This window comes from Phoenix dactylifera, chromosome 9 (genome assembly GCF_009389715.1).
Source record: "Phoenix dactylifera cultivar Barhee BC4 chromosome 9, palm_55x_up_171113_PBpolish2nd_filt_p, whole genome shotgun sequence".
Classification (NCBI taxonomy): Eukaryota; Viridiplantae; Streptophyta; class Magnoliopsida; order Arecales; family Arecaceae; genus Phoenix; species Phoenix dactylifera.
In genome coordinates this window covers 20,314,968-20,336,833 of record NC_052400.1, presented here as the reverse complement: position 1 = coordinate 20,336,833, position 21,866 = coordinate 20,314,968, and the positions used below count along the sequence as shown (strand labels likewise).

The following is a 21,866-nucleotide window of genomic DNA, read 5'->3' as shown; positions in this document are numbered from 1 at the left end:
TTGAATCGGATATATCTAGTTCCACGGCACCAGCGGCCGCTCATATATTTCACAGTTATCAAGCACGTACCCACTCGATCAATAACGGTTTTGCGATTTACAAATTTAACCGCCAGCAAGGAACTAGACACCTAAAATTCAATTTTTGTTAGGTTCCAAATGCATTGTGGAAACATGCCAAATTAGATTGTAGACTCAATGCATTTTATTAGTCCCATATGCACTAAGCTATCAGCTAGCTGATTTCCCAAGCCGGAAATGTAGAAGATACAAGTCAGAGCTCACCTTTTGCTTTCTTGAGCAGCAGGTGGAGGCTTGTATGGTTATTGTAGAGTATGCAAGTGACCATTGCAGATTCACATTTTGCATCAAATCTAATAGATGTTCAAGATAACAATGGTGCATGCAAGTCCTTCCCATGCTTCTCGCAATTTAATGAAGATGCTATAAGAAAGGGCAATGCCATTGCTCCGACGGCCATTATTTGGCCACATTCATTACATAAAAGCCAAACAAAAAGAGGAGGATGGGGGATGATGGGGGGCAAAATGGATCGTCACGCTCGTAACATAGGACCATCCAATTTCAACTAAATAGATAACAGCACCGAGCAGAACAAACCTCGGTCCCGCTAAGCACCAATCCGACCTCGGACCTTACCAAAAGCTGAGCCGACCTCGACCAGACCTCTCCGCTCAGGACGCCCTGCAGGATCGACCAAGAATCGAAGAGGCCCCGTCGACCGTAGGTATCTATAATGACGCCTCTTGAGCCGGGCTCGGGGCGGCCTGTAGGATCAACCAAGAGCCGAAAATGCCCCGTCGACCGTAGGTATCCACAATGACGCCCTGGCCCGAGCTCGGGGCGCCCTATCGAGCTGACTTCAAAGGCAAGGAGGCTGGGCCGACCTCAGAGTCCGCCGAGCCGATCTCACCGAACGTATGTCGCAACCCCCCAAGTCGACCCGACCTTGGTGTTCATCAAGCTGACTTCACCAAGTAAAGGCTGCAGCCTCCAAGCGAGCCCGATCTCGCCTACGGCCGTATACACGTGCGCGCCTCTACACTCGCATACGTAGCCGTACATTACAGCCTAACTACGCCATGCTTTGCTTGTTGGCCACTCTACGACATGACGACCAAGGGTCATACCTTGCTACTAAGGGTCATACCTTGTTAACGCCTGCAATGCCATACCGTGTGCAGGAATAGCTCGAAACCTGTACTTCAAACAAGCCGTGGCCACACGCCACCTAGCCTTCACCATGCCCTCCCATAATGAGGACGGGTCATACCTCCGCCACCTAGGCACTTCCGCGGGGACTATAAATAGCCCCATCAGATAACGCCTAAGGACTTTTGACTGGACCACCTAAGATCCACTTTAACTTGATCATCAGAGGGCTCTCACCGGAATTTCATCAAAGGGCTGGACCGTCCAAATTGTTGCGAGCCAAACTATAAGCTCGTTTGTCCAACTTTCAAGTGTGGACTCCGCAACTTGCATTCATACAATCATTGGGTTCTTTCATTGTAGTGTCTCTTTTGATCCCGCTACAAGAGTTTATAGGTATATATCTTATTTTATTTTTTTTGCCAAAGACAGATAGGTAATAGGCTTAAAAAGTAGTAGATGTTGGCTGTACTTGGCCATGCCGAAGTGCACTTGGACCATGCTAGCTTGCCCACCAAAAACAGAAAAGCTACACTAGCATCAGGATCAAATAACTTAAAATACGATTATAAGTATTTTACAAAGCGCATCACAAAGTTCCATTCATGAATGGAGATAAACACCAAAAGAATTTGATAATATTTTTGGCAGGGTGACTTTACTTCTTTTGGAGGTTCCGTCTATGAATAATGGTGCTCCACGGGAACTGCACAACTGTTGGGAAAAGATGAAAAAGTTGGCAAGGTTGTTTTTTTTTTTGAGAAGATGAAAAGGTTGGCGTGATAGGCAACATGCTTAGCATCCAAAAATTGGAGTGGCTTCCAAAGACAAGTCCATGGGTGAGACGCATTTGCTATGGCCAGAAAATGAACCCGAATTGCTCTATGGTGGCCCTAGGTGTCCATATTGTTAACTAGATCTCATTTGCTACATACCTCAAAATCTTTGCATTATAAACCATAATTACATCATAGCAACACCAATACCTTCAAAAGAAAACCGTAGGAGATCCCATCGAGCAGATTTGGTATGCATTGAGTGGAGGAGTGTCCTTCGGTTAGGAATCACTTTGAGCCACTGTTTTGAAAGGAATTGGAATAATGAATGGCTAAGAATGGATAGGTATTATTGCTTGCACCAGTACTCAAAGAATGTTCAATAATTTTTTCTTATGCTTCCTTGGTGCATCCATATAAGTTACTAAACTATTTTTATTCTTAATAACTTAGTTTTTTCAATTTATTCATGTTCGACATCTATCATGAACTTATCAAACTTTTCATATTTGCATTCAATTGAGAAAAAAAAGTAAGAGAAAAAATTTACTAACAATTCTATCATGATATTTCCCTTTAAATTTATTTCTTTTTTCTTGTCTTTCCAAAATATATGAAAATTTGCAATGCACTTGCAATGATAGGCGTAAATAACCTCCCCTCTATTGGTTTTAACTCTGTTAGAAAGAACAATTACATGTATAGACAGCAAATAACACATGTCTATACTGTATGGCGTGATCATTTTTGCTAGGAGATTTGTAGTCTTTACCATTACACTCGTCTAGGATTATACATAAAATAGTTCTGTTAATTAAGTGCAGCTAGATTTGCTTTAAATGACAAAGTACCACAAATTATTTTGTTTAATCAATTGCATGGGTATTAGGTAAATTGCTACTTGCTGGTTAAAAAAAGATTATGGAACTTCAAGGAAAGATAAAAAGAAGAAAAATACCATAATCAATAATGAAATTAGCCAGCCAGTTTGCCAACCTACTTGCCCTTGCAGATGCAAGTGGCTCTTTGTTGTTCTTAGTATTATTTACAAGTGAGGCCTTGATGGCTGCAAATTAAAGTAATGCAACTTAGGAACTTCTAGTTAATTTTGTAAAAGAAATATTTCCAGGTAGCTGCCGGGACTTGTTCAAATTAAGCAAGTTCCGGTAATTAGCTTGCCGAGACTAGTTCAAATGCCCTCAGTTAATTCTCCCTCCTGGACGAGTCCAAGCGCGCCGCTTGCCGGGACTAGTCCAGATGTATGTTAAGGCGAACTGATAAAACCTCTTACCCCCCTGTTTCTATAACAATTGTCGTTAGGTCCCTGAACCATTCTGCTCCCCGATCCGAGGGAGTTCGTCCGACCTTGATCTCCCTTTCCAGCCATGGCCGCCGCCCTCGCCCTCCGCCCGCCTCTTCCTTCTCGCCTCGTCTCCGTTTACAAACAAACGACGGTCTCGATGGCTCCGGTGATTCCGGTGGCGGCACGGCTGGAGGTGGCGGGATTCGCGAGAGCTATGGAGAGAACAGAAGAGCAGACGAGGAAGTTGTGGAGAATGTCCGATGGTTGGGCAGTTAGGGGGTTTCCCGTGTTTCGCGACCCACTGCGGTTGGCTGGTGGTTTTCTTTATCCTAATTAGGGTAAAGCCAGTTTCCCCTGTTTTACCTTCCCAGACTTTCCTCTACCAACCTAAATAAGGCACCGACCCAACCTACCTTCCCTTTTGTTTCCTGTTCCAGAGAAGAGAAAAAGGAAGAAAACGTGGGAAGCGAAAAGGAAAAAGAGATCTTTTTTTTTTTCTCGACTTTCCAACATAACATTGTTTAATTAGCTCTCAATCATCATTCTGTTGAGGTAAAATTCATTGCTCTACATGATTTTTTTTTTCCTTAGACAAGAAATCACTCCCATTTTTTCCCGTTTCATCTTCCTTGTTTTAGCTCTGTGTGCAATATCAATGAGTTTCCAGAAAAGTTTTATGTCTTGGACTGTGTACGAAATTTGTTCCCTCATAATGTTATTAGCTTTAGTCTGTCATGAAACTTTTCAGCTGAGATTGAAACGTTAGGCTTTTATGTTTTAACACAATTTGTGGAAATGAAGATTCTTTTTATCCCAATAGTTTTATTGTTTACTACTGAAATTGGTCTGCCACAAGACTGATGAACATGTAACTCGGTTATGTCTACAGGAGAGTTTAATTGAAAATTGCAGAATTGAGAAGGTAAAATTTCAGGCTGGCAAACCAAGATATTCTCAAAACAGCACCTGCTTGATGTAATTTACAATACAATTACGCGTCTATGCATGTAAACAGGACATGGAAAAGAAATAGCAGAAACATCTGTAGTCTTGAACAACACATCTCAAACCTCTTGCAGCCATATTTTTGTTATATGCACCATCTGCATGGAAGCCAAGGGCACACCAAATAATGATCTAAAAGCTGCCAGCTCATCTATCTAGCATGTTTCTGTCTGGCTAGATTCTGCGTTTCCTGTATTATGCACTTAACTATTCAGCCTTGGTAGTCTGCCACCCCGTTTGCTACAAAGCATTCCATGCTAATCTTGAATAAGCTTGCTTAGAGTTCCATAAATCAATATCTGATTCTGATGGTTGTCATTTAGGCACTTTGTTGTTGCAGCAAGTGCTTGTCAAATCTGACTTTCTAGGTATCTGCCACCGGTCTATCTTCCAATCTGGTGGGTTAATCCTCACTAGCTGTCTGTTCCTATCATCAGATCCTCATCCACCTGAGGATATTGATGACCTTCAGGCAAGTGCTATCTGTTATTAATCATGAAAATGTGTTTCAGGCAGTAGTTCTGTCATATCCATTCTTCTGCATGACATCTTTATTAGATATTCTTCTCAGTATCTTCATATGCTTGTAGGTGGAGATTTGTTTGGATGGTCCATGTGTTGTAAATAATGAGACTAGTTTGTCTGTTTATCATGTCTTGAGCACTCATAATCTTGGAGACAAGGCCCCTAGGAACCATGTGCATTGTTGAGGAATAATAGTCCTAAATTGGATAGGCTAAGGACTCTTGTGGCGCTTATGCGCTCTTGGGCCCATCCATCTAAACGCTCGGACTTTTAGATAGGAAGGATCTTAACATGGTATTAGAGGCCACTGATCTTTCTAGCCTACAGAAACCTCCATGCTCCCACTTACTAATTCATGTGTCACCCTTTGTTCTACTCTATCTCTCGGGCTCTTCACGTGAGAGAGGGTGTTATAGAATAATAGTCACGCATCGGATAGGTTAAAAGACTTTTGTAATGCTTATATACTCTTGGGCCCATCCATTTAGATACATCATTTTTTAAATAGGATCTTAACATGCATAAGTTTTTTCTTCTCGCAAAATTAAGAACTGTGACCAACATTGTATAGCTAACATGGGTTGTCAAATGAAAATGAAAGGTGAAAGAAGAATCAGCTTAAGGATTTATATGATGGAACTTTTTTTTAAATACTGCAATCATCTCTGCGAGTCAATTTTGAGATTTATTTTCATTTATATAAATTATTGTGTATCAGTTTTCTGCCGTCTTAAGTAAAAAAAAAATTTATTGAAAAGGGTACAAACGAAGATCATTTATGTAGATATCATGTTACAAGAAGGAAATGCTGTTTCCTGGATGCAGTGTGGTGTTATTTCTCTGAAACGCCTATGTGCTCCAAAAGGTCTTGCCAGTAGACAGGAGCTGGATCCAGGTCATAGAAAACTCATAAGAAACTTGATCATCACATACATTACCTGTTGCGACTTAAAGCCTTGCAATTGCAAGCCCTCCATTGGGTTCTCTTTTCCTTCTTGATTGGTTTATAGAGTTTTCTTGCACTTCTTGTGTACACTGCCAGCTACTTCTGTGTTTTTTATTGGTTTCCTCTTTGTCGCCATCATATTTATATAATGTAGGATTTGCTCTCATGGAGTAACTTTGGATCCTCTCCAGGCAACGTTATACTTTATATATGGAGAATTTATAATATTTCATGTCTGAGATTTTCCTTCTTCATTTGGTAGAGATCATTGGAGAATCTTTATCTGAGACTTGATCCAGACATCATTAAATGAATTCTGCACATGGGAGTGCAAGTATAGAACAGGAAAAGACACGTCTTGAGGCAGGAAATGTTAAAGATGATGAACATGGCCTGCCCAAGCATGGAAATGAGCCCATAATTGAGGAAGATGCACTATGCTTATCGTTCTCTTCCTCAGATACATCATCTGAGGAAGATTTCTTCCAACTAGATGCAGTTGAGCTAAGCAAAGCGACGGCAAGACATGATGAGGTGCCAAACAACTTAGGACCTCCTCAACATGGAGAGAATGCTCAGTCCGAAGCAGTAGTTACTGACCCTGCTGGTAAACTCGAAGTCAAAAGTCTAAGTCAGGATGAAAGTACACTTACTGGATCTGTACAGACAGGTCAGGTGTCAGTGGAAATGCCATTCTCTCCCTATGCTAGCTCTGGATCAGATTATGTTGGAGCAAAGCAGTCCCCTCCAGTCCAGGTGATGGGAAAATCAGATGGCTATGATCCCAACAGGATCCCCTCTTCCGTTTTCGCAAGGACCAAGTCTACGACCCCCATGGAATGGAGTGTGGCTTCTAATGAATCATTGTTCAGTATCCAAATGGGAAGGTCTGGAGAGCTGAGTGGCTTCTACAATGGACAATGGGATGGTTATCCGCCCATTTCTCCTCTACCTGGCTCTAGTCCAGCACAAAGTGTGGGTGCAGGACTGGGTCTAGAGGAACCAAGTGTGGCTGAAGCAGCAAATGCTGAGGCCATGAAGGATGTTTTAAGGGCAGCCGCAGAAGAAAAAGGCAAGCCTTTGGCTGGGGGTGTACCTCATTCTGATAGCAAGCATTCTGATAGCAGTGTTAACAGCTACCGCTCTTTTGCATTTCCGATGTATGTTCTCTTTCTCACATGCTACTTCAGTTTATTTATGTACATGCACACAAACACACACACACATGCATATATGTGCATGTTATGTGTCGTATTATGTGTAATTTTAGTTACACTTTGTTCCGTAGATGAAATTAGCACATAAAATGCTAAGTGGATCATAGATAAATTACAAGTTTTGCTACATATTTCAATGTTAAGTTGCATGTGTTACAATATGTGGTAACTTGAAGGAGTATTTTGGAGGTAAAAACTGATCGCTTGGTAACTTTCAGATTGACAGATGGAAAAAATGAGTCCATGAAGGTTGAATCAGTGCATCAACGTACACCAAAAGAGCAACCTCAGCCACAGCCGGATCCTCTAAAAGCAGTTTCTGATGCTGCAGAAAAGAAATGGTTTCCATGCTTTTCCTGTTGCCCATTTTGTTGCTGAGAGCGAGTAATTCAGCAATCCTTTTCATTTAGTTTTTAGTTGCATCGGCTTTCTTATGTGTGAGATTCAATTAGTTTTTGCTTAGCCTTTATCAATATTTAATTTGGTCGATTGTTTTCTCCTATAATGATATGATTAAAGATAGGTTTATTCATATGGTTTCCATGCAAGTTTTGGTTTGTATTGTGAGATTTTTTTTTCGAGAATGAGTTTTTGCGAAAATAAACTTGTTTCTTGGGTTGGATCTAAAAGAAACATAAATTGTCGAGAATGGATTTACACAACTATTTTCTGGATGCAACTCAGAAATTGCCTTGACTACAGATTGATATATTCCAACTTTAGTCTGTGGGTTCGCCGGCTCGTGATCGATAAGGAACTCAGAAATTTTGACGATCCAATTAAAAAATTAGTGAAGATCTCAAGTGGATCAGCGATCTAAATAGAATTTATAGAAGAACTCTTCATTAATCACATATGCTGATAGCATGACAAAATAATTTTATTTACTAGCACATTTCATATTATCATTCTAAAGATTTATGCATCTTCCCTAACCTTTCCTATTGCTGGGAAACATTCTTTTAGTTATTATATATCATCAGGGGCACGATTAGGATTATATTCCTAGAAGGGTAAAATGATTAGAAAAATATTGTTGATAGGTAATTATTGAACTAAAGAAATTATTATTGATAAGAAAATTATAAAAAATATTGAGCTAAACTAATGTGAATTTCACAGATTAGACCAAATTGGTGACTCAGAACTTTTAACATTTATTATTTAATAATATCATCGGTACATAGGCCAATTTTGTCCCTAGGTTATGTTTAACCTTGATTTATCAAAAACTTTTAAAGTTGATAAACACGGGAAAGAAAGAACCTCAAACGAAGCATCAAATTAGAAGAAGAAGTTTCTTGGTGCAATGCATGCCTAAACTGCTAGACTAGTCGAGGCACTCACATGCTATCAGTATTCAAACTCTAATATAGAAAAGAAGCTACCCATCCTGTTCTTAGCTAATCATTATTTCATTTCCTCTCAATATAGTGGCTGAGAGTAACCGCTGGTGGAGAGATGAAGCTGCTCTTTCTTGAAATGCCCCTTTCCTTACCCCACACTTTGCTCACAGCCCGCTCTGCTATCTCCTCCTGCCTAGACACCCATCCCACTTCACCCACCATCCCCAGCTGCTTCCTTTTGATCCTCACTCCACGTCACCAGTGACACCTGGTCTAGCTGCCACCCTGGCCAAAGAGATCACCACCTCTCTACCTCAGTACGCTGCATAGGAATTTCTATGTGGCTTTGGATCGGCTGCGAGGTCCGTTCTCCTGAAGCCATACATATAAGTGTTTTGCTTGGACAGTATGGCTCACGACAGACCACCAGCGTGCATAGAAATTCCTACATGAGCCAGCCATGCAGAAAACAGCTAAAATAGCCACTACCATGTACTTCTACTATAGGATATGACTATACATATAACAAGCCAAGGCTGAGCAGCCAAATTTTGGCTCTTTTTCAGTTCTAGTTTGTATGTTTGCTGCTGCATTTTGCTTGCCTTCAACTTAATCATCAAGATCCATCATAACATCTCAATGGACAATGTTCAGGATTGCATGGGTCAGAATTAACCTGCAATCAGCCATGGCAATGGTTGTTTTTACAATCATCTGATTGTAAACAGTAGGCAGTAACATTTGTTTGATGATCTCCTACCATCCTTTTCCTGTCCTTTTCTTTTTCTTTAGAAAATTCAGTGGGAATGCCACCTTCTACATTCAAACTCAGGATCTATTCCTAGCACATGCCATGACGACAGGGTTGCCAGCTAGAGGACCCAAGCCCCATTGGCATGATCTCCTATATATATACGTTTGAAAATTTCGGTTGAAAATTTCGGGGTTGCCTGCTTTAGTTGTTTTGACAAATAGGGTAGGATGTCACCACCAGTGATCAGACCTGGACCTTTCCTGAGTGAAGAGAGATGCCAACCAGCTGAGCTGATGCTGGTTGGCTTGGCATTGTCTTATATGGTCATAGGTTTGTTTAAGCTTGTTATCTGACATATCCTATAACTGGTTTTAGTTTCATGCCATCTAACAATAAGTTTTCTAAAATGATTTTGATGTAATAATATTTGGTTCATGCTGCAGAGACTTTTTGAGATGTAACATAATTAGATTATTTCTGCTCAATCCATGTTGGCAGTTGAGCTGCGAGGGGACGCGGGAAGGTCGCTCCACACCTTAATATCCTCAAGGGCACCAAAAAGTATGGAGGGAGACTCAGATCACTGTCGCGTGGATTAATGGAAAGAGTAGCTCCTTCGCCCTTGCTCCATGACATCTGGGGGCAACGGTGGCCACTCTCGGTGAGTTTTGCTCGACTCATATGCACAACGAGCACAACCAGATGGTTGACTACCTCGCTGATTCGAGCCGCCGGAGCAAGTTTTGGTTTCAGAATTTCCTGCTAATCTGATCTGTATAATAGTGGCTGATGAATCTTGCTGTTTGTTTCCTAAAATATGGTTGCTTTGGGTGTTCGCCCTCACATTTGCTGTCCAAAGGAAAGACAGTCGCACTGTGAGAAAATATTTGAATGTTGATTCTTGTGGTTAAAATCAACGAATGCAGCGGTTACTACTTAGGCAAGCTATAGACATGTAACAAGCTTTTGGAACTTGGGAAAGCCTTTTTAGGGAAATCCGGTTGTTGCCCAGGTAATGCTGGATCTATAGAGATAGGTGCTCTTTGGAGCAATGATGAGCAGATGGATGCTGCTAGGTGCCCCAATTGCAGCCCACCAAATTCACCAACTGGGTGGAGTTGAAATTGAAAAATCAGGTATTTTTGTTCAAAAAAACTTCTAGCACAATTTTCGTTCGAAATTCATACAATTTTAGCATTATTTAACATAACTTTTATACAGTTAGCATTATTTAGCATAATTTTCTTATAAGCAGAGCACATCCCTAGGAGTGTCTTTGTGGACCAATGTAGACTGTCAAAGATTTCGTAGTTGCAACCAAGTAGTTCAAATATGGATAAATCTAAATCATACTGGTACAGGTGCATTCTTTATGTACATAAGTGTATAGTATATACTCGCAAGAAAACTCATCCTCGAAAAGAGAAAAAGAATAAAAGGCAGTGTTATTTGAGATTAGCAAAGAAGTGAATTTAGAACTATGATGGAAGAGATCAAGTGTGATTCAATCTCATAGAGTTTTATTTATTTATTTATTTAATTTTGCGAAGGGTGTACATTGTAAGGATGTAAAAGCGTGCGAGTTTAAGCTGCCTTCTCCACGCTGATTTCTACGAGGCGTAGCACTCTGGACGAATGTCAGAGACTGTTGGAGTATTAACTCTAAAAAAAAATATCCCAAGAAGGATATAGACCTGATATTTGGTACAATATACGAGGTTTGAAGTGTTAGAGGATCAGTGAAAAATCAAGCTTTATATCTTCTTTCACAGGGGCAGATAGCATTTTCCAACACTGAAATACCATGCAGGTGGTCTGTCATACTGATCTCTTTCTTCTTCTTCTTCCTTTTTTTTTTTTTTTTTTTTTTTTGTAGAATCAGACTCATAGATGGAGAGAATCGTATGCAATGAAAAGAGATTCTATAGATGCAGAGAATCCGTTGTTTGCTAGAATACGCTGTTGAAGAGAGACAGTCTAAGTCCAAAAGAAGGTTGGGCAAGGGTTTGCCTGTAAAAGCTTGGTGTGCCTTGTTGGGTTGTTGCTTTGTTTACTTATCCCATTCGGATGACGCCGTAATGTATCAACTTCTTATGATACATTGGAAATACCAACTTCCCAATTTGGCAAAGTCTCTTGGTAGTTGATGTACTGCATGCCCATGTTTACCCTGGTTTGAGGTATTAGGAGAATTTGAGTGGCCCACATTAGGGACCATTTTCCATGAGTCTCTTCAACCTGATGTGAGCAATACTTCAAGGACCAAGTTAACTGAATTTGCAACCAGAAAGCAAAGCAAATAAAAAGAATGATTCTATGATGGTGGACTTTAGCATTTTAAAAGCAAAAAAAAAAAAGAAAGAAGAAAAGATTACATGATAGTGGATGGGTTGTGCAACTAATTACTTTCAAAGCTATAGGATTGTGATTGGGTTAATGCAAGGTTGGGTTTGGTATGATTAGGTCAAATTGAAAGGTGATTAGGTCGATTAGTTTGATTCATCAGTGGGCCACAACATTTTAGCTTTGAAGTAGTCATATGGGCTCTCCCAATGGCTTCTAAGCCGGGTCTAATATCTTGCATGAATAACGGAAAGAACAATGAATTTTCTTTCTCCTTCTACAGGTTTGTTGGGATATCCATAGCAATTCCTAACACCTGGTAGCTGAGTGCTGTTTCAAGGTTTGCAGCGTCCGTTGCTAAATTTTGTTTATGCTTTAAAAATGTTGGTTAGTTAAGATATCTATTTAGCTAGCATAAGAGCTGATAAGAAATTGGAATTTCAAGCATGAGTCTAAGACAATGTTTAGCTGCTGTTCTCTTGCTCTGATATATTTCTATAACTTTTCTAATGGGTAGATGGGAGTTGACCAAGGTCACAAATTGAAGAAAACTAGTGGAAATCGAGCTAATAATTTATTATGGAGAAGTTGCCTTGCTTCCAGTGACATCATCAGATCCATTTTCACATAAATGGCCACTTGAACATTAAAAACGGTTGCTTAATTGGATGTGCGATACTTAAGTTAACCATTTAAACAGCATCTAGTTAAAGCAGACATTTAGTCTGTTTAACTATTTAGAAAGTTTGGTTAAATGCTAACTATTTAGTCTGCTTGTCACGATCATTAGTTGAAGAAATAGGTTGATATATAGGGTTAGCTATGCATTTTCCCAAGGTAAAATGTCATGTGGAAAGTACTCTTGCTACTCTGTTCCTAATTAACCTTTCCAACCAAAAGAACAAGCATCAAGTAAAGGGAAAACACATTCCAAAATGATTTAAGGATACTTGTGGAGGCAGACAAGACCTTTCTTTGCAATAAACTCTTCCCAACCTCCCTTTTGTTTCTTTAGAAAGAAGCATGGCATCCACTAAGTTTTCTTGTAGGGAAGCTGGACCACAGTCGCTTCTAGACTTGTTTCCTATGATGAGCAATGTGTCAGAAACGTTTGGCCTACTTTTTTTCTTTTTTTCTTTTTTGTTTCGGTACTGCATAAGGGATTCTCTGGATGTTTTCACTAGGTCTACTTCGTCTCCTCTCCATGTGCATAATAGAATTGAAGCGATGTAGATGAATCAAGGTTTTAGGAAGAAAAAAAAAAAGGACTCGAGAGAACATATTTAGGCTACTATTGTCACAATTCAGTATCTCACCCAAAAAGACTAGCTAGAATATATTATTTGGATTTCTTGATTCTACATAAGTACCCAAGATCTATCCAGCGGATAACCGATGTGGGCATACGCCTGCACAAGTTCTCATATACTCCCTCTGTTTGAGCCTTGGTATCCTTATCAAGCTAAAGATCTAAATCCATTTATAAACACCACATCAGCCTGTGGTCAGCCTCCTTAAATTTGTGCTACATTGTCCTCCAGTCTATATAGGTTATAGGCTAGATCTGCTCTAATATAATTTTTGTCACAATCTAAAATCTTACCTAAAAAAGCAGCCAGAATGTATTATTTAGATTCCTTGATTCTGTATAAGTATCCAAAATCTACCAAGCGGATAACTGATATGAGACTAAAAACACATCCGTACAAGTCCTCACAACTATCTCAACATTTTTTAGTCTATAGTCTAATAACTAAATTATAAGTCATAGAGTTACAAGGCATTTATTTGCTTATAAATTGTTTAGTGAGATTAATCATGAAATAGACAATCTCACTTCTTGCTGTTTATGTTGCACGCTTCAATTATGTTTTTTTTTTTTTATGTGTTTGTGTTTTTTTTACTCTCTAATTTGAATTTGAGGATTTTTTGAACTTCTGATGGATCATTCACTGTTATTCTCCAATTTAACTTTTTATTGTTCAATTATTTTTCGATGCCAAAGTTTAACTCCATATGATTTATAACTTAGGTGCTTTAGTCATATCTGGAATGCTGCATTATCTTTACCCAAATATAAGCAATGCTACAGTTATTCAAAAAGAAAACCATGAAGCAAATGGCAATTTCATGTCACTTTTTTTTTTTTTTATTGATGTTACAAAGTGCCGAAATAAAAGGATCAACAGAACAATTACGTCAACGGCATGTCGAATTTTATTTTAACTTTCCTACTATTTTTGATGCCGACTGATTAACTTGACATGGTAATTTGACTTGGTAGGTAGCTTTAAAAGTATCCCCAAGCTCCTTCCTCTGGTCAAAGATTCTAATAATATGTATATGATACGTTCTTGTGCTTATGGGTGATATAATTAATTAATATGATAAACCTTAATTTTTTAAGTGGGAGGCTGATGGGATGTTACCTCTAATTATGAAAGCTAAGTGTTAACAATGCATGGCATAACTCTAATTAACAATGGAGGGTGCCCATCTTTCAATTTGACCTCACCAACCCTCGTAGCTTTGCCCTTTTTATTTTTATCCACTGATCTTGGATAACAACATGAGAGGTCCCTGACTTCTCTTTGGATCCTAGATGAAATTGAATACGTGGATATGAATTTGTTTTATTAAGAACACCAATGGATCCATGACGACCAAGTCTGTAAACTTTTGTGCAAGCTTTGATAAGTTGCTAATATAGTCATTCTAATTCCATCTCATTCACTTTTTGTACGTCATCATATGAAAGAATCCAGAAAAAAAAAAGGATTTATCTTTTTTTTGCACAAATCCATTGTTGAATCGTAAACGTTGAAGATCTCAAAGCACTTTGAACTCTACCATTCCCTATTTGCATAAATTTCAAAATGAGCTACAGATGATCCAATCAGAAGGTGAATCTTTTTTTGCGGAACAAAGTATAGAAGCTACAACCAATCATGAAAGCGTTTGAAATATAACATTTTCCATTGTTGGGGGAGTTCATTAGGGGACGTTTAGGTCCAAATTTTGATGAGCAAGAATGGCTTAGTGTAGATTCCTGTCGGACTTATTCAAACCAGCTTATGCTTGCCAATTTAGCCATGGACAAGGCTGTCTTTTGGATGGGCATAAGGAATACTCCACGTGGGTCTAGATTTTATTGTTAGAACTATTCCTCCTAACCCATATGATACTACTACAGCAAACATGGTGTCTGATTAAAGAAAGGACAGCTTTGGTATCATTGTCCACCTATCAACAAGGTGTGCTTTAAGAGTTAAGCCTCAGAAAAAATTCAATATTTATATAAATGAGGTGTCTGCTTATTGATTTTGCATCCTTAATTTAGTGAACCAAAATTTTGTGATCATTTGTGAACACACATCTTGATCTCTATATCGGCCCAAATCAAGATTGTATCATTTACATTCGGCCAACAGATTTTTTTTTTTTTTTAATTCCAATGAAGCTGCCGTATTACTATTCCTAGTACGATCAACTATATTTTTAATCCGATGTATGAATAAGCTTTCTATACATTTTTGAGACATCCAAAACAAAAATCACTATCTAAATTAACATTTTTCTTAAGTTTCTAAATTTAAAAATTTGATTAATTTTACTTATATTTTTTGTTTGTCTATTTTAGGATAATCACTTGGTTAGGGAGAATTTATGTCCAACTCAGCAATCTCTTAACAAAAAAAATTCTAAAACCAGGAAGAATTAATAATACATTATCATATCATATTATGTTATATTATTATACTATAGTATTCAATATTATATTATACTATATTATAATAATATTATAAAAATTAATAATATTTTAATATAAAATAAATATATAATATTATTTATTATTATTTTATTATATTAAAAGCACAATCTTATTTTGGTTAACAAATATATGTTAAAGTTTTACAATACTTTACAAATATAGTTATCAAATAATAAATAATTTTTTATAAAAATTTTAGTTATAAAAGCTCTACTTCTAAAATTTCTACTGCCAACAGTAATTCTAGACAGAGCTTTAGTAAAAGATTTAACATATTTAGAAAATCATGGTTGTTTTCATCGGTAAAAGTCGATAAAAAAGACGGCGTTGGGGTTCGGCCATACCCTTTCCAATTCGCCTGACAAAAAAACGGGCGTCACCATGGAATGACGCGTCCAAGAAGAGCAAAAACTTATCCCCAAATCTTACCACCCACGTAGACAGAGTTTACCACAAGTTACCGAACCCCACCGCGTTGACCAAACATTCTTTTTGATCTTTCCCACATTAATTGCACGCCACGTGGTCCATTACCCAACTAATTTCTTGCACTCCCAACGGCACAGATGGCATGACGACTGATACGCGGACCCACCCGGTCCGTCCATCAGGTGTACCTCTGTGATCCTAACGTTAACCTCTGCCGAGACCCGTCAAAAATTGCCACGTGTCACTAGGGGGCGGTGGGCCCCGCCTTATCACGTGCGGGGGTCAGAACGGCGCGCCCGCCGAACCGGCCCGGGTTGGGACGGCGAGCAATCGGTAGGAGTGGCTGCTGGGGTCGCGATCGGGGGGTTGAGGGGTCGCGATCGTAAATTAGCCCGAAAATTGTCGGTATGGTAACCCGCGGTTAGAGTCGACCGGTTACCTTCAGTTAAGCTGCGTGGAGACCCGCCGGGTGCCAGCTGTTGGGGAGAACAGTGTGTGGGAAGATGTAATGGAGAGGGAGAGAGAGCGTCGGTGGCGTTAACCGGGGTTAATTAAAGGGTTCGGGCGAGAGCGGACGCTACTCACGCTTGCTATAAGGGAGAGAGAGGAGGGAGCAGAGAGGAGAGAGGGGTTCATCGAAAAGCCGGTGGGGAGGGAGGGGAGGCGAGAAGGCTCGAGGAGGATTAGGGGTTTGCTTGGCCTGATGGGAGAATCGAGCAGTTCGGTGTCCGTTGATGTGGAGAGGATTTCGTTCGGCGGAAAGGTCAGGGTTTCTTGATCGATTGGGTTGCTACTTCTTTTGTTTTGTTTTTTTTCCCCCGTCTTTTTAAGATTTTGTTAAATCTTGGATCTGGTGTTATTCTGCATTTGAGTCGTTGTGCTTCTTTGTTTTCTTTTTTTGAGGTATTTGGAGGATTTATTCGGGGGAAACTGCGAGGTTTAATCCCTTGGTTTTAAAGGTGTCGGCGTTTATTTCTTTGGAGATGGAATGGGAACTGTGTTGTTGATCGAGCTTTTGCCTACGCTGATTGTATTTTATTTTTATTTTTATGCGAGAATGGTGCGCTATGCGATGGGGTTTCGTTTTTCGCTGTATCGCTTCTGTGATTGTGATTAGAACTACCAAATTGCTTTCCTGAGTTCTTTTCCTTTTCTTTTATCCCTTTATTTGTAACGGAGCTGGTAATGCAGTTCTTTCTTTAATTTTGTTACAACCCAGAAGATATTGTTATTCCGTTTATCCTCTTTCTTTGGGCTTCTCTTGCAATTCTCTCTCTCCTTCCCTCCCTCCCTCCCTTCCTCTCTCTCTCTCTCTCTCACACACACACACACACACACAGAGTGTTATTATTTTCTCTTCCATGCATGTAGGTTTCAGATAACCTTCTTCGTTCTGTTTTTTTTTTAGTTTGAATTCGGCAAATATTTATTTTAAGATAACCTAAAGATTGTTTGCATCTAAACGGACTTTACCAATTTTTAGGATTCAGTTTTCTATACAGATATTCCGAGAAATCCAATCAGTTTTAGATAATTCTTTGGCTTCATGACGATTTTTTTTTCGTAGTTGATAGACGAAAAGTTTGATTTTTTTTTTTTTAAAGGGTTTGATAGGTTTGTGGCTAAGTTTATTGGAGCGTTAATAAGAATTTGCGTGCCAATTGGTTGTGATTAAATCTCCTGGACCTTATATGGAATCTAAGTTTGGCTAACCTCTTCATCTTATTATTGTTTATTTGCAATGATGCTTCTATATGAAGTTATCAGAAATTAATTGTTTGAAAGGAATATCACTGCATCTCTTACTCTTGGTTCTTACATCAATGTGTCGATAATATCTACTTTTGGTTCTCTAACATACTGAGTTGTTTCTGTTATTATTATTATTATTTTGAATTACAGATGATTACATTTTTCAAATTTGTCCTTTTCCCTCATCCTCCATTTGGGAGTTATGAACGGCTTGATATTTCTTTTGGTTGCATTACTGTCTTTCCTCTTTTACTTAATGAATCTTATCTTTCTATTTTTTTCCTGTTTTGACTTCAGAAATGCTTAATGCTGTGTGGTTTCTATGTCCAGGCTTATCATTAGGTTTTCCTTATCCTTATGTTATCTGTTTTCGCATTTTTTCTTCTTCTTTCTATTCATTAGGTCCAAGACAAAGGAACTGCTTTACTTATTAATCACTTCTGTATTTGCTGCATTAGTTTACCAGTTTGTAAAATGTCTTATATTTTTTTAAATAAAGCACCATAATAATTATCCTCAAAATTGTCTATCTGAAATGCCAAAGAGGAATTTAAATAAGGTGTAAAACCTTTACAAAGCTCTGAATCACTATAATGAATGGGAAAAGAAGATTGAGCCCCTGATAGTCTTAGCAAGTTCTATCCCTTTTGGTAAATCTGAATGCTTGCTTGGATGGAGTCTCAAATTCTAAGCATCATATCTGAAATGCAGATCCATGTTTCTCCACCTTTTGTTTTTTTATACATACCAGTTTGATGGATCTATTTTTACCTGTCATAGATAAAGCAGATTTATTATGCATATAATTTGGTCAAATGAAACCATATGCTACTGCATACTTCACCTATTTTACCTTGAACTAATAATTTTAGAATAACTTATTGTTAGTATTACATTAAATTGTGTGGAATTTTTTTTTGAATCAATGCATTTGATGCTTATTTGAACCATGTTAGCTTTTTTTTTTTTCATCTCTATCAACTATCAATCAGTACTTTTTTTTCTCGTTTTCCGTGCTTGCTCAATGTGTTTATCCTGGATTCCCTCAGGAACATCATATACAAACAAGCCATGGCCCAGTATCAGTTGCTGTATTTGGGGATCTTGAAAAGCCTGCACTAGTCACCTATCCAGATGTAGCTTTAAATCGTGAGTATGATGACACCACAAATACTTTAGCATGTTTGCCTCCTTTTGTTTCATCCATTCCAATTATTTTCCATTTTGAGTGGACTTTATTAGATATTATTTTAATCTCCAACAAGATGTCCTTTAGCTGTTTGTTGTACTGAATATTTTATCTTTTCCACTTAGCTTGCCTTGAATGATCGTAATGTTTTCTTCCTCACTTCATATATTACTGACCATTAGTGCAAATAACCTTTCCATTGTGCATGACCATCCATCTCTATATTAGTTTATGTTATTGTCTTGGAAAATTATATGCCAACATGGTCCTCTTTTGCATGCTGACTGGGAAGTGCTGGATCGGCATCTTGCCGGGCGAAGGGCATGCTTGCCCTTCACACTGCATAAAGGATTGCACATAGGTGCGGTAGTGCCTTATTTACCTAGCATTTTTTTTTCTTTTGTTCGTACCTGGCTCTTCTGTAACTTAGTTCTTTTCCTGATAAGAGAATAAATAGGGCATTGATAGACAAGAGGACATGGTAGAAAATAAAAATTCAGTGTCTGTTAGAACAAGAAATTTTGTGCACTTAGTCTACTTCTTGTTTTGATCAGATATGTCCTGTTTTCAAGGATTATTTTTTTGTCCTGAGGCTTCTTCATTGCTGCTTCACAATTTCTGCATATACCATATAAGCCCTCCAGGACATGAGGTCAGTAATTCCAGCACATATTTTGTTATATGTTTATGCAGAAAATGTGTAATATGTGTTATATTCCTTTTCAACAATTTGGTCATGTGATTTTCTTGGTTATCTTCTTTGAGTCTTGCAGTTGGGAGCTGCTCCAATTTCTTCAGATGTTCCAGCGCCTTCTGTTGACCAGTTAGCAGATCAGGTGGCCGAAGCTCTTGATTACTTTGGGTAATGTACAATTCTGTTTCTTTTTCCTTTTTCTTCTCTCTCTTTTTTTTAATTGAAGTGCAGCTTGCAATTATAACTGTGAAACTATGAATGGAGAAAGCATCTCCTCTGGATGCGTTTTGGTTTTTTAACACATTTTATTTTAAATCTTGCTCTTTCCAGGTTAGGTTCAGTGATGTGTTTGGGGGTCACAGCCGGTGCTTATATTCTTACCCTTTTTGCTGTAGGTGTTCTGCAAATAAGACCTTTCAAATTCATGCTTATCTAAATGTTTACTGAGTTATGCTTCTACGAACCGGTTGCAGACAAAATACAGGGAGCGCGTGCTTGGTTTGATGCTTGTCTCACCTCTGTGTAAGTCTCCCTCATGGACTGAGTGGTTCTATAATAAGGTACTATTTCATAGTCATTTTGTGTTCTCTCTCCTTTTTTTTTTTTTGGCGTTTTTGAATCATTGTGATGTTATGCTGATGAATAAACTGAAATTGAAAGGTTATATCGAATTTGCTATATTATTATGGGATGTGTGGCTTGATCAAGGAATGCTTGCTTCAACGATACTTCAGCAAGGTATACTAGCATTGCTTCATTCTTCTGCTTATTTACCTTGATTGTATGTTTTATTCTATATCTCATTGCAATTTTTCATTGGCAGGAACTTCGTGGAAGTTCACAGGTTCCTGAATCTGATATCGTACAAGCCTGTAGAAGTGTTAGTACTCTGCATACCATACCTCTGCGTGCCTTTTGTGGTGATTACAAATTTTCTCTTACAATGGTCTCTATTTATCGCCTGCAGTTGCTGGATGAGAGGCAGAGCACAAACGTCTGGAGATTTCTCCAATCGATAAATGGGTATGGTCCCTTACTCTCTTTATTCTATGAATGTTTCAGCTAAAGATGGAGCTCATGTACTCATAACCCTTTTATGCTCCCCCCGCCAATGAAAACAAACAGGAGACATGACTTGACGGAATCATTGAAGAAACTGCAGTGCAGGACAGTAATTTTTGTGGGCGAGAACTCTCCCTTCCATTCCGAGGCCCTCCACATGGCCACAAATCTGGACAGAAGATACAGCGCATTGGTTGAGGTATTGTTCTTAGCTTACAAAACATACATACATACATACATATATATATATATATATATATATATATATATACATACATACATACATATATATATATATATATATATATATACATATATATATATATATACATACATACATATATATATATATATATATATATATTGAAGGCTGTCGCATAATCTATGACTGTTATGAGGATCCATCACTCAACAACTATCACTGTGGGGTCGGGGGGGTGTTTCCTGGGAACGCAAATGCAGGTGCAGGCGTGTGGGTCAGTTGTGACAGAAGAGCAGCCCCATGCCATGCTGATACCCATGGAGTACTTCCTCATGGGGTACGGGCTGTACAGGCCATGCCAGATGAGCTGCAGCCCACGGAGCCCACTCAGTCCGTCATCCATCTCCCCTGAGCTGCTTTCACCTGAGAGCATGGGAGTAAAGCTAAAGCCCATCAAGACAAGGGTCTCGCTGCAAGTTTGAGAGGGCAGGGCGGAGGCGGCATGATACACTCACAAGTGGGCGTAGACCCAGGCAGGTTGAATGATGGATTACATTCGGGATGTACTTGCTCTATAGATATGGTTTTGTGGCCTTTTTTTGACGTGGGGAACGAACGGATTTACTGGTCCGTAGGCATGCAAAAGATACAAAGTTGAGGTTAGGACCCCTGGGGGGGGGGGGGGGCGGGGATGTTATATTGCTTAAGATTCTTCTATTCCATTCATTCGTAGTTATAACCCTTGTAAATCTTTTCATTATTTTATGATTTGCAAATAAAAATAAGGAAGATGCGCTGTCATCAATCATTAGATATGTGCTGTAATGTCCTCTTCCGTTAACAAATTTAACTTTATTAAGCTGGCCGGACTTCGTGTCCTTTTTTTCAGTCACACATGTCGCCCTATGGTGGTGTTTTGAAAAGTGATGCCCATTCTTAGTCTGTGGTTATGTTTTATGATGTTTACATCCATACCAAACACATCCACGTCGTGTATTATTGGTGCAGGTTTAAAGTATGCCTGATGTTTTTCTATTGCCTCCCTGTTGGAATGTTTGTCACGGTAAGGTAGGTATGCCTGATGAAGCATCTGCCACATCTATTCTTGTTTCAATGTTTGTTGGTCTTGACCTAGACTTTTGAAAATGGCACGAGGCTGGAGAAATGTGGAGGATGTCTATTTATAATTTTCTGCCGGTTTTAGGAGGAAATGGTTGAATTAGTCATTAACCAAAGGATCACGCAAGGTTGCTCGATGGATTATATTTTCAGAGCATGTATGCCAGTGCCAGACGGATCATGAATCCTGGAGCCCAAGGAGTCGTAGGCAAAGTCGCCTACGAAGTTGCCAAACTCCACCAAATATGGGGCAGAATCA

General features: G+C 38.9%; 2 protein-coding genes across 7 annotated transcripts; both read left to right on the top strand.

Moving 5' to 3' along the window:
• Positions 1-3,240: 3,240 nt before the first annotated feature.
• Positions 3,241-9,962, top strand: LOC103709549. 4 transcript variants are annotated; one of them, XM_039130395.1, is made up of 5 exons: positions 3,241-3,590; positions 3,690-3,804; positions 5,991-6,888; positions 7,164-7,329; positions 9,544-9,962. In XM_039130395.1, exons 3-4 carry the CDS (start codon positions 6,038-6,040, stop codon positions 7,321-7,323), a joined length of 1,011 nt encoding a protein of 336 aa, XP_038986323.1. In that variant the 5' UTR covers positions 3,241-3,590; positions 3,690-3,804; positions 5,991-6,037; the 3' UTR covers positions 7,324-7,329; positions 9,544-9,962. The 4 variants fall into 4 exon arrangements, with proteins under 4 accessions (XP_038986323.1, XP_038986324.1, XP_008793189.1 ...); XM_039130396.1 differs by lacking the exon at positions 3,690-3,804; XM_008794967.4 differs by having other exon boundaries at positions 3,241-3,804.
• A 6,110-nt stretch (positions 9,963-16,072) lies between these two features.
• LOC103709548 (protein NDL2-like) lies at positions 16,073-21,380 on the top strand. Of its 3 annotated transcripts, XM_008794966.4 has the most exons (11): positions 16,073-16,352; positions 18,391-18,490; positions 19,085-19,182; positions 19,304-19,392; positions 19,555-19,615; positions 19,698-19,784; positions 19,885-19,962; positions 20,048-20,104; positions 20,192-20,247; positions 20,350-20,485; positions 20,749-21,380. In XM_008794966.4, exons 1-11 carry the CDS (start codon positions 16,293-16,295, stop codon positions 20,968-20,970), a joined length of 1,044 nt encoding a protein of 347 aa, XP_008793188.1. In that variant the 5' UTR covers positions 16,073-16,292; the 3' UTR covers positions 20,971-21,380. The 3 variants fall into 3 exon arrangements, with proteins under 3 accessions (XP_008793188.1, XP_008793186.1, XP_008793185.1); XM_008794964.4 differs by having other exon boundaries at positions 19,103-19,182; positions 20,048-20,247; XM_008794963.4 differs by having other exon boundaries at positions 20,048-20,247.
• Positions 21,381-21,866: the final 486 nt, after the last annotated feature.

What these genes read in the sequence shown, in the direction of transcription:
- LOC103709548 (XM_008794963.4), top strand. Translation starts at nt 16,293, where the DNA reads ATGGGAGAATCGAGCAGTTCGGTGTCCGTTGATGTGGAGAGGATTTCG. An exon ending in CTGAGTGGTTCTATAATAAG is followed by an intron (nt 19,785 to 19,884) that starts GTACTATTTCAT and finishes TGAAATTGAAAG; the next exon opens with GTTATATCGAATTTGCTATA. An exon ending in TTCAACGATACTTCAGCAAG is followed by an intron (nt 19,963 to 20,047) that starts GTATACTAGCAT and finishes TTTCATTGGCAG; the next exon opens with GAACTTCGTGGAAGTTCACA.
- LOC103709549 (XM_039130396.1), top strand. Translation starts at nt 6,038, where the DNA reads ATGAATTCTGCACATGGGAGTGCAAGTATAGAACAGGAAAAGACACGT. An exon ending in CGCTCTTTTGCATTTCCGAT is followed by an intron (nt 6,889 to 7,163) that starts GTATGTTCTCTT and finishes GGTAACTTTCAG; the next exon opens with ATTGACAGATGGAAAAAATG.